General features: G+C 50.8%; 1 protein-coding gene across 1 annotated transcript in view; it reads left to right on the top strand.

Annotated features, from left to right (window-relative positions):
- The window catches only part of LOC306918410 (protein broad-minded-like), a gene marked incomplete at its 3' end in the record, with an annotated part of 32,749 nt that extends 14,415 nt beyond the window's left edge, over window positions 1-18,334 (top strand). Inside the window, exons 5-10 of the mRNA XM_079531313.1 lie at window positions 2,559-2,630; window positions 5,880-6,005; window positions 9,198-9,276; window positions 15,632-15,735; window positions 17,438-17,499; window positions 17,624-18,334. Coding sequence (XP_079387439.1) covers window positions 2,559-2,630; window positions 5,880-6,005; window positions 9,198-9,276; window positions 15,632-15,735; window positions 17,438-17,499; window positions 17,624-18,334 — 1,154 coding nt within the window. The remainder of the gene's footprint in view (window positions 1-2,558; window positions 2,631-5,879; window positions 6,006-9,197; window positions 9,277-15,631; window positions 15,736-17,437; window positions 17,500-17,623) is intronic.
- Between the last annotated feature and the right edge of the window lie 327 nt (window positions 18,335-18,661).

Genomic DNA, 18,661 nt, shown 5'->3' with positions numbered 1-18,661 from the left:
TACGGACCCCCCATTTAATGGAATTTCTATCTCTGGGATCCCCGATTTATATTGTAAAATCAATGTTAATGTAACTCTGAGGGTGTACAAATGTTTGTACACCCTCAGAGTTACACACCCAAAAGGGTCCATTTGGTTCCAAACTGCCATGTAGACCCCCTGGAACTCCCTCAGGTACCCCTGGGGGTCCCCGGACCCCCTGGAACTCCCTCAGGTACCAACAACAGGGAACAACTGGACTAAAGAGCCATACTGTCATGCACATCTGTCCAGTGCACCTGTCCAGTGCACCTGTCCAGTGCACCTGTCCAGTGCACCTGTCCAGTGCACCTGTCCAGTGCACCTGTCCAGTGCATCTGTCCAGTGCATCTGTCCAGTGCACCTGTCCAGTGCACCTGTCCAGTGCATCTGTCCAGTGCACCTGTCCAGTGCACCTGTCCAGTGCACCTGTCCAGTGCACCTGTCCAGTGCACCTGTCCAGTGCACCTGTCCGGTGCACCTGTCCAGTGCACCTGTCCAGTGCACCTGTCCAGTGCATCTGTCCAGTGCACCTGTCCAGTGCACCTGTCCAGTGCATCTGTCCAGTGCATCTGTCCAGTGCACCGGACAGGTGCACCTGTCCAGTGCATCTGTCCAGTGCATCTGTCCAGTGCACCTGTCCAGTGCACCTGTCCAGTGCATCTGTCCAGTGCATCTGTCCAGTGCACCTGTCCAGTGCACCTGTCCAGTGCATCTGTCCAGTGCACCTGTCCAGTGCACGTGTCCAGTGCATCTGTCCAGTGCACCTGTCCAGTGCATCTGTCCAGTGCACCTGTCCAGTGCACCTGTCCAGTGCACCTGTCCAGTGCACCTGTCCAGTGCACCTGTCCAGTGCACCTGTCCAGTGCACCTGTCCAGTGCATCTGTCCAGTGCATCTGTCCAGTGCACCTGTCCAGTGCACCTGTCCAGTGCATCTGTCCAGTGCACCTGTCCAGTGCACGTGTCCAGTGCATCTGTCCAGTGCACCTGTCCAGTGCATCTGTCCAGTGCACCTGTCCAGTGCACCTGTCCAGTGCACCTGTCCAGTGCACCTGTCCAGTGCACCTGTCCAGTGCACCTGTCCAGTGCACCTGTCCAGTGCATCTGTCCAGTGCACCTGTCCAGTGCATCTGTCCAGTGCACCTGTCCAGTGCATCTGTCCAGTGCACCTGTCCAGTGCATCTGTCCAGTGCACCTGTCCAGTGCATCTGTCCAGTGCACCTGTCCAGTGCATCTGTCCAGTGCACCTGTACAGTGCACCTGTCCAGTGCATCTGTCCAGTGCATCTGTCCAGTGCACCTGTCCAGTGCATCTGTCCAGTGCATCTGTCCAGTGCACCTGTCCAGTGCATCTGTCCAGTGCATCTGTCCAGTGCATCTGTCCAGTGGGCATCTGTCCAGTGGGCATCTGTCCAGTGCATCTGTCCAGTGCACCTGTCCAGTGGGCATCTGTCCAGTGCATCTGTCCAGTGGGCATCTGTCCAGTGGGCATCTGTCCAGTGCATCTGTCCAGTGCATCTGTCCAGTGCACCTGTCCAGTGCACCTGTCCAGTGCACCTGTCCAGTGCATCTGTCCAGTGCATCTGTCCAGTGCACCTGTCCAGTGCACCTGTCCAGTGCATCTGTCCAGTGCATCTGTCTAGTGCATCTGTCCAGTGCACCTGTCCAGTGCATCTGTACAGTGCATCTGTCCAGTGCATCTGTCCAGTGCACCTGTCCAGTGCATCTGTCCAGTGCATCTGTCCAGTGCATCTGTCCAGTGCATCTGTCCAGTGCATCTGTCCAGTGCATCTGTCCAGTGCACCTGTCCAGTGCATACCCTAAATGCAGGCCTGGTTGACTAGATTTAGAAGACATTTTTGAAGCTCTTGCTACTGAAATGATCGATTATGTATACGGAGAAATCCCGGTCATTTTACATGGATCTCAACGGGCGGGAAGGGAAGCGTGGCATAACTCCTCTCTTAGTAACCGTTGCTAACGTGTCCTATTGGACAAGGACGGGCTGGGGAGGGACTTAGTGCTGCTAACGTGTCCTATTGGACAAGGACAGGCTGAGGAGGGACTTAGTGCTGCTAACGTGTCCTATTGGACAAGGACAGGCTGGGGAGGGACTTAGTGCTGCTAACGTGTCCTATTGGACAAGGACAGGCTGGGGAGGGACTTAGTGCTGCTAACGTGCCTATTGGACAAGGACGGGCTGGGGAGGGACTTAGTGCTGCTAACGTGCCTATTGGACAAGGACAGGCTGGGGAGGGACTTAGTGCTGCTAACGTGCCTATTGGACAAGGACGGGCTGGGGAGGGACTTAGTGCTGCTAACGTGCCTATTGGACAAGGACGGGCTGGGGAGGGACTTAGTGCTGCTAACGTGCCTATTGGACAAGGACGGGTTGGGGAGGGACTTAGTGCTGCTTACGTGCCTATTGGACAAGGACGGGTTGGGGAGGGACTTGGCGAAGGGCTAATTATGTGCAGGATGAAATGTTTCAATCTATGTATACAAATGTGATATTTATTTATGTTATGTATTTATTTCAGAGTTACGCGTTCATCAAGCAAGAGCAGCTACAAGTCCTGGCTGAGAACCTGGACCCCAGTCGACCCAAAGAGGTAGTTTTACTAATTTAATACAACCTGGACCCCAGTCGACCCAAAGACGTAGTTGTATACTAATTTAATACAACCTGGACCCCAGTCGACCCAAAGAGGTAGTTTTACTAATTTAATACAACCTGGACCCCAGTCGTCCCCAATAAATAAATACTTTCTGAAAAGTGAGGAAAAAGAACAGGGATTTATTTTCCGGGTCTCTCGAGGGGGCGGGACTGCGACACTCTATAATGAGGTCCTGCCTGGGGGTTTACCACCTCTATAATGAGGTCCTGCCTGGGGGTTTACCACCTCTATAATGAGGTCCTGTCTGGGGGTTTAATGACCACCTCTATAATGAGGTCCTGTCTGGGGGTTTAATGACCACCTCTATAATGAGGTCCTGTCTGGGGGTTTAATGACCACCTCTATAATGAGGTCCTGTCTGGGGGTTTAATTACCACCTCTATAATGAGGTCCTGTCTGGGGGTTTAATTACCACCTCTATAATGAGGTCATGCCTGGGGGTTTAATTACCACCTCTATAATGAGGTCCTGTCTGGGGGTTTAATTACCACCTCTATAATGAGGTCCTGCCTGGGGGTTTACCACCTCTATAATGAGGTCCTGTCTGGGGGTTTAATGACCACCTCTATAATGAGGTCCTGTCTGGGGGTTTAATTACCACCTCTATAATGAGGTCCTGTCTGGGGGTTTAATGACCACCTCTATAATGAGGTCCTGTCTGGGGGTTTAATGACCACCTCTATAATGAGGTCTTGCCTGGGGGTTTAATGACCACCTCTATAATGAGGTCCTGTCTGGGGGTTTACCACCTCTATAAAGAGGTCCTGTCTGGGGGTTTAATGACCACCTCTATAATGAGGTCCTGTCTGGGGGTTTACCACCTCTATAAAGAGGTCCTGTCTGGGGGTTTAATGACCACCTCTATAATGAGGTCCTGCCTGGGGGTTTAATGACCACCTCTATAATGAGGTCCTGTATGGGGGTTTAATGACCACCTCTATAATGAGGTCCTGTCTGGGGGTTTACCACCTCTATAATGAGGTCCTGTCTGGGGGTTTACCACCTCTATAATGAGGTCCTGCCTGGGGGTTTAATGACCACCTATATAATGAGGTCCTGCCTGGGGGTTTAATGACCACCTCTATAATGAGGTCCTGTCTGGGGGTTTAATGACCACCTCTATAATGAGGTCCTGTCTGGGGGTTTAATTACCACCTCTATAATGAGGTCCTGTCTGGGGGTTTACCACCTCTATAATGAGGTCCTGTCTGGGGGTTTAATGACCACCTCTATAATGAGGTCCTGTATGGGGGTTTAATTACCACCTCTATAATGAGGTCCTGTCTGGGGGTTTACCACCTCTATAATGAGGTCATGCCTGGGGGTTTAATTACCACCTCTATAATGAGGTCATGCCTGGGGGTTTAATTACCACCTCTATAATGAGGTCCTGTCTGGGGGTTTAATGACCACCTCTATAATGAGGTCCTGTCTGGGGGTTTAATTACCACCTCTATAATGAGGTCCTGTCTGGGGGTTTAATGACCACCTCTATAATGAGGTCCTGTATGGGGGTTTAATTACCACCTCTATAATGAGGTCCTGTCTGGGGGTTTACCACCTCTATAATGAGGTCATGCCTGGGGGTTTAATTACCACCTCTATAATGAGGTCATGCCTGGGGGTTTAATTACCACCTCTATAATGAGGTCCTGTCTGGGGGTTTAATTGCCACCTCTATAATGAGGTCCTGTCGGGGTTTAATTACCACCTCTATAATGAGGTCATGCCTGGGGGTTTACCACCTCTATAATGAGGTCCTGTCTGGGGGTTTAATTGCCACCTCTATAATGAGGTCCTGTCGGGGTTTAATTACCACCTCTATAATGAGGTCCTGTATAGGGGTTTAATGACCACCTCGATAATGAGGTCCTGTCTGGGGGTTTACCACCTCTATAATGAGGTCCTGTCTGGGGGTTTAATGACCACCTCTATAATGAGGTCCTGTATGGGGGTTTAATGACCACCTCTATAATGAGGTCCTGTCTGGGGGTTTACCACCTCTATAATGAGGTCCTGCCTGGGGGTTTACCACCTCTATAATGAGGTCCTGTCTGGGGGTTTAATGACCACCTCTATAATGAGGTCCTGTCTGGGGGTTTACCACCTCTATAATGAGGTCCTGCCTGGGGGTTTACCACCTCTATAATGAGGTCCTGTCTGGGGGTTTTATGACCACCTCTATAATGAGGTCCTGTCTGGGGGTTTACCACCTCTATAATGAGGTCCTGCCTGGGGGTTTACCACCTCTATAATGAGGTCCTGTCTGGGGGTTTTATGACCACCTCTATAATGAGGTCCTGCCTGGGGGTTTACCACCTCTATAATGAGGTCCTGTCTGGGGGTTTACCACCTCTATAATGAGGTCCTGCCTGGGGGTTTACCACCTCTATAATGAGGTCCTGTCTGGGGGTTTAATGACCACCTCTATAATGAGGTCCTGTATGGGGGTTTACCACCTCTATAATGAGGTCCTGTCTGGGGGTTTACCACCTCTATAATGAGGTCCTGTCTGGGGGTTTAATGACCACCTCTATAATGAGGTCCTGTCTGGGGGTTTACCACCTCTATAATGAGGTCCTGCCTGGGGGTTTACCACCTCTATAATGAGGTCCTGCCTGGGGGTTTAATGACCACCTCTATAATGAGGTCCTGCCTGGGGGTTTACCACCTCTATAATGAGGTCCTGCCTGGGGGTTTACCACCTCTATAATGAGGTCCTGTCTGGGGGTTTAATGACCACCTCTATAATGAGGTCCTGTATGGGGGTTTAATGACCACCTCTATAATGAGGTCCTGTCTGGGGGTTTACCACCTCTATAATGAGGTCCTGTCTGGGGGTTTAATGTCCACCTCTATAATGAGGTCCTGTCTGGGGGTTTAATGACCACCTCTATAATGAGGTCCTGTCTGGGGGTTTAATGACCACCTCTATAATGAGGTCCTGGGGATTTCCATTTGGGGCAGATATAGGTCATTCTGAGGGCACTTTACAACTTATGTCGTTTCTCAATAATAATCACCTTAAACTCACCTAAACTCATTTATTTACATGGACCTATGTTTATTTGCTGTTCAGCACCACAAATAGTGTTATTATTATCATTGCTATGGTTACAGGTGTTGTTATTATTGTTGTTATGGTTACATGTGTTGTTGTTATTGTCGTTGCTATGGTTACAGGTGCGCTGGGAGGCGCTCCAGGCGTTGTGTCAGGCTCCGCCTTCTGACGTGCTGAGCAATGAGAGTTGGAGCGCGCTCAGTGAGAACCTTACCGCCGCGCTGAGTGACCCCGACCCCGCCCTGTCCGTGAGTACTGGCCCCTCCCCTTCTGCAGTAGCCACTCCTTCCTCTGCCATTTCCCTGCCATCCTCCTCTGCCATGGCCCCACCCCTAACCCCGCCTGTTCTGCCCCTAACCCCTCCCCCTCTGTCCCTAACCCCTCCTTCTCCGCCCCTAACCCCGCCCTCTCTGCCATGACCCTATCCCTTACCCCTGCCCCTTCTGCCATGGCCCTGCCCCTAACCCCTCCCCATCTGCTTCTAACCCCTCCCCTTCTGCCATGGCCCTGCCCCTAACCCCTCCCCTTCTGTCATGGCCCTGCCCCTAACCCCTCCCCTTCTGCCCCTAACCCCTCCCCTTCTGCCATGGCCCTGCCCCTAACCCCTCCCCTTCTGTCATGGCCCTGCCCCTAACCCCTCCCCTTATGCAATGGCCCTGCCCCTAACCCCTCCCCTTCTGTCATGGCCCTGCCCCTAACCCCTCCCCTTATGTCATGGCCCTGCCCCTAACCCCTCCCCTTCTGCCCCTAACCCCTCCCCTTCTGTCATGGCCCCACCCCTAACCCCACCTTCCAACAGTGTGCTGTTTGTAGGCATTTAGCAGAGCGCCTTAAAGATACGCGGGAGCTAAACGCATACCTTCACATGCCAGTACTTTATTCAAATATGCACACAGTACTTTATTGATACACACAGTACTTTATTGATACACACAGTACTTTATTGATATATATACACACAGTACCTTCACGTACCACACAGTACTTTATTGATATATATACACACAGTACCTTCACGTACCACACAGTACTTTATTGATATATATACACAGTACCTTCACGTACCACACAGTACTTTATTGATATATATACACACAGTACCTTCACGTACCACACAGTACTTTATTGATATATATACACACAGTACCTTCACGTACCACACAGTACTTTATTGATATATATACACAGTACCTTCACGTACCACACAGTACTTTATTGATATATACACAGTACCTTCACGTACCACACAGTACTTTATTGATATATATACACAGTACCTTCACGTACCACACAGTACTTTATTGATATATATACACAGTACCTTCACATACCACACAGTACTTTATTGATATATACACAGTACCTTCACGTACCACACAGTACTCTATTGATATATATATACACACAGTACCTTCACGTACCACACAGTACTTTATTGATATATATTATTGATATATATACACAGTACCTTCACGTACCACACAGTACTTTATTGATATATATTATTGATATATATACACACAGTACCTTCATGTACCACACAGTACTTTATTGATATATACACACAGTACCTTCACGTACCACACAGTACTTTATTGATATATATACACAGTACCTTCACGTACCACACAGTACTTTATTGATATATATACACAGTACCTTCACGTACCACACAGTACTTTATTGATATATATATACACACAGTACCTTCACGTACCACACAGTACTTTATTGATATATATACACACAGTACCTTCACGTACCACACAGTACTTTATTGATATATACACACAGTACCTTCACGTACCACACAGTACTTTATTGATATATACACACAGTACCTTCACGTACCACACAGTACTTTATTGATATATATATATACACAGTACCTTCACGTACCACACAGTACTTTATTGATATATACACACAGTACCTTCACGTACCACACAGTACTTTATTGATATATATATACACACAGTACCTTCACGTACCACACAAGGTTCAAGGTTTCTTTATTTTTGTCTCCCGAAGGAGAAATTTGTCATTATGGACCCCAAGGATTTATTTATTCAGATTTATTCTGATGGATCCCCATTAGCTGGTCCATGCAGGACCCGCCCTGCAGCATACAGTACAGTACAGTACAGTACAGTACAGTACAGTACAGTACAATACAGTGACCCGTACAACATTTAAACACCACACACACCAACATACCTAGTGCAAAAAGGTGAAGAACATCCTCACCTCATAACCTTCGACCCCTACCCTGTCTGCCCTCTGCAAGGACTCTGTTAACCTTCGACCCCTACCCTGTCTGCCCTCTGCAACGACTCTGTTAACCTTCGACCCCTACCCTGTCTGCCCTCTGCAAGGACTCTGTTAACCTTCGACCCCTACCCTGTCTGCCCTCTGCAAGGACTCTGTTAACCTTCGACCCCTATCCTGTCTGCCCTCTGCAAGGACTCTGTTAACCTTCGACCCCTACCCTGTCTGCCCTCTGCAAGGACTCTGTTAACCTTCGACCCCTACCCTGTCTGCCCTCTGCAAGGACTCTGTTAACCTTCGACCCCTATCCTGTCTGCCCTCTGCAAGGACTCTGTTAACCTTCGACCCCTACCCTGTCTGCCCTCTGCAAGGACTCTGTTAACCTTCGACCCCTACCCTGTCTGTCCATAGAGTATAAAGAAGGATAGAGACTAAACTGGCGCGAAGCTCCGCCCCCCCCCGCTATTCATGTCAGTTGAAGTCGCTCAGTGGCGTTTTGAAGCACCCGGAAGAACAGTCTCAGAACGTCTACTTCCGCATTTGACCACCAAAATGTGGTGGTCAAATGCGGAAGTGCAACCGAGCGCTCGATGTTAAAGCCCAGCTGCACGTGGTTTCCCGGTCATGAATCCACGGGTCCGCCTGTAGTCCCTCCTCTTACCACTAGGGCCCAGTGCTTCAACGTTGATGAGCCTCACTGGCCCCTTGTGTCTGCCCTCTGCAAGGACTCTGTTAACCTTCGACCCCTACCCTGTCTGCCCTCTGCAAGGACTCTGTTAACCTTCGACCCCTACCCTGTCTGCCCTCTGCAAGGACTCTGTTAACCTTCGACCCCTACCCTGTCTGCCCTCTGCAAGGACTCTGTTAACCTTCGACCCCTACCCTGTCTGCCCTCTGCAAGGACTCTGTTAACCCATTCTGGGCGGGAACCCCTTTTGGTGTTTTAAGGAGTGTGATTGACAGAGGGACAAAGGAATGCCTGTACCTATTATATTTGCACGCATGGACCTCGTACCTCCTACCCGATGGCATTAGCCGATACTCTGGGTATAGTACATGGGAGGGGTCAGACACAATGTTCTTAACCTGCCCACAGTACTGTATTGATATATACATGCAGTACCTTCACATGCCACACGGTACGTCATCTGTTATGCTTCTTTGTCCCGCAGGATAAAGTCCTCCGCTTCTTCTCCAAAACCTTCTCCTCGTCTCCTCTGAACGTCACCAGAGAGATCTACAGCAGTCTAGGTAAGACAGTCCTATAACCAGAAACCAGGTATACAGAAGTCTAGGTACGCTCTAGTCCAGGGACGGGCAACTTTGACGATGGCGAGGGCCACTATAGTTCCACACTCACTCCAGAGGGCCACTATAGTTCCACACTCACTCCAGAGGGCCACTATAGTTCCACACTCACTCCAGAGGGCCACTATAGTTCCACACTCACTCCAGAGGGCCGCTATAGTTCCACACTCACTCCAGAGGGCCGCTATAGTTCCACACTCACTCCAGAGGGCCGCTATAGTTCCACACTCACTCCAGAGGGCCGCTATAGTTCCACACTCACTCCAGAGGGCCGCTATAGTTCCACACTCACTCCAGAGGGCCACTATAGTTCCACACTCACTCCAGAGGGCCACTATAGTTCCACACTCACTCCAGAGGGCCACTATAGTTCCACACTCACTCCAGAGGGCCACTATAGTTCCACACTCACTCCAGAGGGCCACTATAGTTCCACACTCACTCCAGAGGGCCACTATAGTTCCACACTCACTCCAGAGGGCCACTATAGTTCCACACTCACTCCAGAGGGCCACTATATTTCCACACTCACTCCAGAGGGCCACTATAGTTCCACACTCAATCCAGAGGGCCACTATAGTTCCACACTCACTCCAGAGGGCCACTATAGTTCCACACTCACTCCAGAGGGCCACTATAGTTCCACACTCACTCCAGAGGGCCACTATAGTTCCACACTCACTCCAGAGGGCCGCTATAGTTCCACACTCACTCCAGAGGGCCGCTATAGTTCCACACTCACTCCAGAGGGCCGCTATAGTTCCACACTCACTCCAGAGGGCCGCTATAGTTCCACACTCACTCCAGAGGGCCACTATAGTTCCACACTCACTCCAGAGGGCCACTATAGTTCCACACTCACTCCAGAGGGCCACTATAGTTCCACACTCACTCCAGAGGGCCACTATAGTTCCACACTCACTCCAGAGGGCCACTATAGTTCCACACTCACTCCAGAGGGCCACTATAGTTCCACACTCACTCCAGAGGGCCACTATAGTTCCACACTCACTCCAGAGGGCCACTATAGTTCCACACTCACTCCAGAGGGCCACTATAGTTCCACACTCACTCCAGAGGGCCACTATAGTTCCACACTCACTCCAGAGGGCCGCTATAGTTCCACACTCACTCCAGAGGGCCACTATAGTTCCACACTCACTCCAGAGGGCCACTATAGTTCCACACTCACTCCAGAGGGCCACTATAGTTCCACACTCACTCCAGAGGGCCACTATAGTTCCACACTCACTCCAGAGGGCCACTATAGTTCCACACTCACTCCAGAGGGCCGCTATAGTTCCACACTCACTCCAGAGGGCCGCTATATTGTTCCACACTCACTCCAGAGGGCCACTATATTTCCACACTCACTCCAGAGGGCCACTATAGTTCCACACTCACTCCAGAGGGCCACTATAGTTCCACACTCACTCCAGAGGGCCACTATAGTTCCACACTCACTCCAGAGGGCCACTATAGTTCCACACTCACTCCAGAGGGCCACTATAGTTCCACACTCACTCCAGAGGGCCGCTATAGTTCCACACTCACTCCAGAGGGCCGCTATAGTTCCACACTCACTCCAGAGGGCCGCTATAGTTCCACACTCACTCCAGAGGGCCGCTATAGTTCCACACTCACTCCAGAGGGCCACTATATTTCCACACTCACTCCAGAGGGCCGCTATAGTTCCACACTCACTCCAGAGGGCCACTATAGTTCCACACTCACTCCAGAGGGCCACTATAGTTCCACACTCACTCCAGAGGGCCACTATAGTTCCACACTCACTCCAGAGGGCCACTATAGTTCCACACTCACTCCAGAGGGCCACTATAGTTCCACACTCACTCCAGAGGGCCACTATAGTTCCACACTCACTCCAGAGGGCCACTATAGTTCCACACTCACTCCAGAGGGCCACTGTATGTCCACACTCACTCCAGAGGGCCACTATAGTTCCACACTCACTCCAGAAGGCCACTATAGTTCCACACTCACTCCAGAGGGCCACTATAGTTCCACACTCACTCCAGAGGGCCACTATAGTTCCACACTCACTCCAGAGGGCCACTATAGTTCCACACTCACTCCAGAGGGCCACTATAGTTCCACACTCACTCCAGAGGGCCACTATAGTTACCGCCGCTGAGTGACCCCGACCCCGCCCTGTCCGTGAGTACTGGCCCCTCCCCTTCTGCAGTAGCCACTCCTTCCTCTGCCATTTCCCTGCCATCCTCCTCTGCCATGGCCCCACCCCTAACCCCGCCTGTTCTGCCCCTAACACTATAGTTCCACACTCACTCCAGAGGGCCACTATAGTTCCACACTCACTCCAGAGGGCCACTATAGTTCCACACTCACTCCAGAGGGCCACTATAGTTCCACACTCACTCCAGAGGGCCTCTATAGTTCCACACTCACTCCAGAGGGCCACTATAGTTCCACACTCACTCCAGAGGGCCACTATAGTTCCACACTCACTCCAGAGGGCCACTATAGTTCCACACTCACTCCAGAGGGCCACTGTATGTCCACACTCACTCCAGAGGGCCACTATAGTTCCACACTCACTCCAGAAGGCCACTATAGTTCAACACTCACTCCAGAGGGCCACTATAGTTCCACACTCACTCCAGAGGGCCACTATAGTTCCACACTCACTCCAGAGGGCCACTATAGTTACCGCCGCTGAGTGACCCCGACCCCGCCCTGTCCGTGAGTACTGGCCCCTCCCCTTCTGCAGTAGCCACTCCTTCCTCTGCCATTTCCCTGCCATCCTCCTCTGCCATGGCCCCACCCCTAACCCCGCCTGTTCTGCCCCTAACCCCTCCTTCTCTGCCCCTAACACTATAGTTCCACACTCACTCCAGAGGGCCACTATAGTTCCACACTCACTCCAGAGGGCCACTATAGTTCCACACTCACTCCAGAGGGCCACTATAGTACCACACTCACTCCAGAGGGCCACTATAGTTCCACACTCACTCCAGAGGGCCACTATAGTTCCACACTCACTCCAGAGGGCCACTGTATGTCCACACTCACTCCAGAGGGCCACTATAGTTCCACACTCACTCCAGAAGGCCACTATAGTTCCACACTCACTCCAGAGGGCCACTATATTTCCACACTCACTCCAGAGGGCCGCTATAGTTCCACACTCACTCCAGAGGGCCACTATAGTTCCACACTCACTCCAGAGGGCCACTATAGTTCCACACTCACTCCAGAGGGCCACTATAGTTCCACACTCACTCCAGAGGGCCACTATAGTTCCACACTCACTCCAGAGGGCCACTATAGTTCCACACTCACTCCAGAGGACCACTATAGTTCCACACTCACTCCAGAGGGCCACTATAGTTCCACACTCACTCCAGAGGGCCACTATAGTTCCACACTCACTCCAGAGGGCCACTGTATGTCCACACTCACTCCAGAGGGCCACTATAGTTCCACACTCACTCCAGAAGGCCACTATAGTTCCACACTCACTCCAGAGGGCCACTATAGTTCCACACTCACTCCAGAGGGCCACTATAGTTCCACACTCACTCCAGAGGGCCACTATAGTTCCACACTCACTCCAGAGGGCCACTATAGTTCCACACTCACTCCAGAGGGCCACTATAGTTACCGCCGCTGAGTGACCCCGACCCCGCCCTGTCCGTGAGTACTGGCCCCTCCCCTTCTGCAGTAGCCACTCCTTCCTCTGCCATTTCCCTGCCATCCTCCTCTGCCATGGCCCCACCCCTAACCCCGCCTGTTCTGCCCCTAACACTATAGTTCCACACTCACTCCAGAGGGCCACTTTAGTTCCACACTCACTCCAGAGGGCCACTATAGTTCCACACTCACTCCAGAGGGCCACTATAGTTCCACACTCACTCCAGAGGGCCACTATAGTTCCACACTCACTCCAGAGGGCCACTATAGTTCCACACTCACTCCAGAGGGCCACTATAGTTCCACACTCACTCCACAGGGCCACTATAGTTCCACACTCACTCCAGAGGGCCACTGTATGTCCACACTCACTCCAGAGGGCCACTATAGTTCCACACTCACTCCAGAAGGCCACTATAGTTCAACACTCACTCCAGAGGGCCACTATAGTTCCACACTCACTCCAGAGGGCCACTATAGTTCCACACTCACTCCAGAGGGCCACTATAGTTACCGCCGCTGAGTGACCCCGACCCCGCCCTGTCCGTGAGTACTGGCCCCTCCCCTTCTGCAGTAGCCACTCCTTCCTCTGCCATTTCCCTGCCATCCTCCTCTGCCATGGCCCCACCCCTAACCCCGCCTGTTCTGCCCCTAACCCCTCCTTCTCTGCCCCTAACACTATAGTTCCACACTCACTCCAGAGGGCCACTATAGTTCCACACTCACTCCAGAGGGCCACTATAGTTCCACACTCACTCCAGAGGGCCACTATAGTTCCACACTCACTCCAGAGGGCCACTATAGTTCCACACTCACTCCAGAGGGCCACTATAGTTCCACACTCACTCCAGAGGGCCACTGTATGTCCACACTCACTCCAGAGGGCCACTATAGTTCCACACTCACTCCAGAAGGCCACTATAGTTCCACACTCACTCCAGAGGGCCACTATAGTTCCACACTCACTCCAGAGGGCCACTATAGTTCCACACTCACTCCAGAGGGCCACTATAGTTCCACACTCACTCCAGAGGGCCACTATAGTTCCACACTCACTCCAGAGGGCCACTATAGTTCCACACTCACTCCAGAGGGCCACTATAGTTCCACACTCACTCCAGAGGGCCACTGTATGTCCACACTCACTCCAGAGGGCCACTATAGTTCCACACTCACTCCAGAAGGCCACTATAGTTCCACACTCACTCCAGAGGGCCACTATAGTTCCACACTCACTCCAGAGGGCCACTATAGTTCCACACTCACTCCAGAGGGCCACTATAGTTCCACACTCACTCCAGAGGGCCACTATAGTTCCACACTCACTCCAGAGGGCCACTATATTTCCACATTCACTCCAGAGGGCCACTATATTTCCACACTCACTCCAGACGTCCACTATATTTCCACATTCACTCCAGAGGGCCACTATAGTTCCACACTCACTCCAGAGGGCCACTATAGTTCCACACTCACTCCAGAGGGCCACTATAGTTCCACACTCACTCCAGATGGCTACTATAGTTCCACACTCACTCCAGAGGGCCACTATAGTTCCACACTCACTCCAGAGGGCCACTATAGTTCCACACTCACTCCAGAGGGCCACTATAGTTCCACACTCACTCCAGAGGGCCACTATAGTTCCACACTCACTCCAGAGGGCCACTATAGTTCCACACTCACTCCAGAGGGCCACTATAGTTCCACACTCACTCCAGAGGGCCACTATAGTTCCACACTCACTCCAGAGGGCCACTATATTTCCACACTCACTCCAGAGGGCCACTATAGTTCCACACTCACTGCAGAGGGCCACTATAGTTCCACACTCACTCCAGAGGGCCTCTATAGTTACACACTCACTCCAGAGGGCCACTATAGTTCCACACTCACTCCAGAGTCCCACTATATTTCCACATTCACTCCAGAGAGCCACTATAGTTCCACACTCACTCCAGAGGGCCACTATAGTTCCACACTCACTCCAGAGGGCCACTATAGTTCCACACTCACTCCAGAGGGCCACTATAGTTCCACACTCACTCCAGAGGGCCACTATATTTCCACACTCACTCCAGACGGCCACTATATTTCCACATTCACTCCAGAGGGCCACTATAGTTCCACACTCACTCCAGACGGCCACTATAGTTCCACACTCACTCCAGAGGGCCACTATAGTTCCACACTCACTCCAGAGGGCCACTATAGTTCCACACTCACTCCAGAGGGCCACTATAGTTCCACACTCACTCCAGAGGGCCACTATAGTTACACACTCACTCCAGAGGGCCACGTTGCATAATATTGTCGTTTGAATTGAAATACTGAAATCAAATTGGCAATTTTTTTTAATTGGAAACCATAACCATTTCATTTCATTTCAAATGGATTTAGTTATGTTAACTTTACAAACTAAGCATGTTTGAGCATGAGCTCATGATCTGCATGAGCGTGTTTGGAATTGTAAACAGCTGAAATCAATAAGATATCAATGTGGTCACCTCACCACCGGAGAGGTGGTCACCTCACCACCGGAGCGGTGGTCACCTCACCACCGGAGCGGTGGTCACCTCACCACCGGAGCGGTGGTCACCAACAACGGTTTTCCTGTGCGTTGCAGCTCAGAGCGTCCGGCGCAACTTCACGTCTCACAGGTTGACCTTTCCAACGGGGTCGTCTACCGTTGACGTGAACACACACACCATCTGCTGTCTGCTCAAACAGGTATATGTGCACGCATGGTCGCACACATGGTCGCACGCACTCACACACGCACACACGCACGCACACACACACACACACTAGGGCATTCACTTCTAGTCCTTTTTACTAGTTGACTAGTTGCCTAGTTTACTAGTCGACTAGTTGTTTAACTACCTAATATGTAAAAAGAATCACACCCGTGTGAACTGAGTGGTGTAAGGTCTTATATAGCCTGATCAGCTGTGGTCTGATGTAATGAAATCACACCCGGGTGAACTGGGTGACCGTAGCAACCATGCTCATTTTTTGAGCACAGACAGACAGACTAACAAAGCCAGTTGTAGGAGTGGTTTACACCACTCAAAAAAACCCATTGGTGACTATAACTATAATCTACCTGATCTTGAGGCCTACAAAATCGAGAAAAAACAACTAGTACCAACAAGGTCGACTAGTGGATTTACTAGTGGACTAGTTGAATAGTCGACTAATTGTGTAATGCCCTAACGCACGCACGCACATTTGAATACTTTTATTTGGATCTACAACAAACAGTAGCATAACAGATCCAAACATTTTTGAGGAGGGTTTCAAATGAAGGCATAACCAGACACCATATGCAGTATGATTAACTCACAGTAATATGAAATGCAATGATTATGGTCTAGCACCAGTCAACAGTATATGAGAATGTAATAGTCCACTCAAGGATAGACAAAGCATCGCCTCTTCCAAATAGAGAGGCTGCCGATCACTGCAGAGACTTAGCAATATTTGGCCAGTCTTTTTGCAGCGATCTTCTGCAGTCATCCAAGTTGCAATCCACGGAGCACAAGTCTGTGGACATGCCCCAGACTTCCAAACACGAGCACAATGAATTGGCAGTTATAGCCAAGTGACTTGATACACCAAGGGTTGATATTTTATGAGTTTGGATGTGAAGCAAATGTCCATGTACAGATCAAAAGAACAGCCTATTTCAAAGATGACAACTGATTTACTTGTTTCATTAATAAAAATAATATCTGGAGCATTTGGAATATTACAGAAAATGTTCTCATCAGTGGAATTGTGTTCAAACCAGTGTGGATTAACAGTGCTGTGCAAATACATTTTAGATGTTAAGTCCTGTACTTCTCTGATGTTGCTAGAGATTAGATCAACCAGCCGGTCATGCCTGGCAATATACAGTCCTCTGTAAAAGCTACAGCCATTGAGGATGTGTGCCATTGTCTCTTTATTGCTTGGGGTTGGATGTGGATGGAGAATGCAGTGTGGTTCATGTTGGGATGGATACCAGGTTGCCAAGTTGTATTTTGTAGGCAGAACTTGTAGGCGTCTTGATGGTAAATATGAGAATGTCCTCTCCAATGGTGGTGTTTGAGAGGATAGAGTGAGACAGAGAGTGATTTGCAGAGGGTAGATGAGCCAGTTTTCCTTGCAGGCTTAAGCTGGTCCAATGCTGGGCACTCTGAGATCGCTTCATTCTCAATATTGAGGCTCTCGCAGTTTTGACGGACAGCTCCTGTTGCGCGCCGTCATCCAACGCGTAGGTCGCGCGCGCATGGACGAGCGGATCTGTAATGATGTTATTGAGCGCAACAGCGGAGCCGTCGCGCACCGCCCACACACAAACACACACACACACACACACACACACACACACACACACACACACACACACACACACTTTCATCTGGTGGTTTTTTCGGTCTTTCTCCAGATCCGCCTGATGAACGAGTTCCAAAAAGAGGTCACGACCTTTTGGATCCGACACCCGGAGAAGTAAGTGAGCTTTTTTAATTGAAATATTTTGAATTGAATTGAATCGAATCGAATCGAATCGAATCGAATCGAATCGAATCGAATCACTCAAATCATATTGAATCAAATTTAATTTAATTTCCAGGTACATGGAGGAGATCATAGAAAGCACCCTGGCACTGCTGTCCTCCTCCCAGCCCCAACACGGTGCCTCCTCAGGGGGAACAGAGAGGTCCTCCCAGCCCCAACATGGTGCCTCCTCCTCAGGGGGAACAGAGAGGTCCTCCCAGCCCCAACACGGTGCCTCCTCAGGGGGAACAGAGAGGTCCTCCCAGCCCCAACATGGTGCCTCCTCCTCAGGGGGAACAGAGAGGTCCTCCCAGCCCCAACACGGTGCCTCCTCAGGGGGAACAGAGAGGTCCTCCCAGCCCCAACATGGTGCCTCCTCAGGGGAACAGAGAGGTCCTCCCAGCCCCAACATGGTGCCTCCTCAGGGGGAACAGAGAGGTCCTCCCAGCCCCAACATGGTGCATCTTCAGGGGGAACAGAGAGGTCCTCCCAGCCCCAACATGGTGCCTCCTCCTCAGGGGGAACAGAGAGGTCCTCCCAGCCCCAACATGGTGCCTCCTCTTCAGGGGGAACAGAGAGGTCCTCCCAGCCCCAACATGGTGCCTCCTCTTCAGGGGGAACAGAGAGGTCCTCCCAGCCCCAACATGGTGCCTCCTCTTCAGGGGGAACAGAGAGGTCCTCCCAGCCCCAACATGGTGCATCTTCAGGGGGAACAGAGAGGTCCTCCCAGCCCCAACATGGTGCCTCCTCCTCAGGGGAACAGAGAGGTCCTCCCAGCCCCAACATGGTGCCTCCTCCTCAGGGGGAACAGAGAGGTCCTCCCAGCCCCAACATGGTGCCTCCTCTTCAGGGGAAACAGAGAGACCTCTGGAGCCCGTCCATCTCCTCACCTTGCTGGATGTCAAAGCCAGCTGGTTTAAGAAGTGGATGGTGAGTGGAGAGTTTCCGCAGTAATCTAGTATGGTAAAAGCTGCATAAAGTCTAAAGTGCTGCTATGTAGTAGTATGTATGTAATATAATATGTATATTTATATACGTAGTAGTATATTAGTAGTCTAAGATGCAGCTATCGGCCAGTATGCCAGTCTATGTCAATCTGCAGACTCAATCCCAA

Source organism: Electrona antarctica, assembly GCF_951216825.1.
Source record: "Electrona antarctica genome assembly, contig: scaffold_509, whole genome shotgun sequence".
In the NCBI taxonomy this organism is placed as follows: Eukaryota; Metazoa; Chordata; class Actinopteri; order Myctophiformes; family Myctophidae; genus Electrona; species Electrona antarctica.
This window is presented reverse-complemented; position numbering and strand designations above follow the sequence as displayed.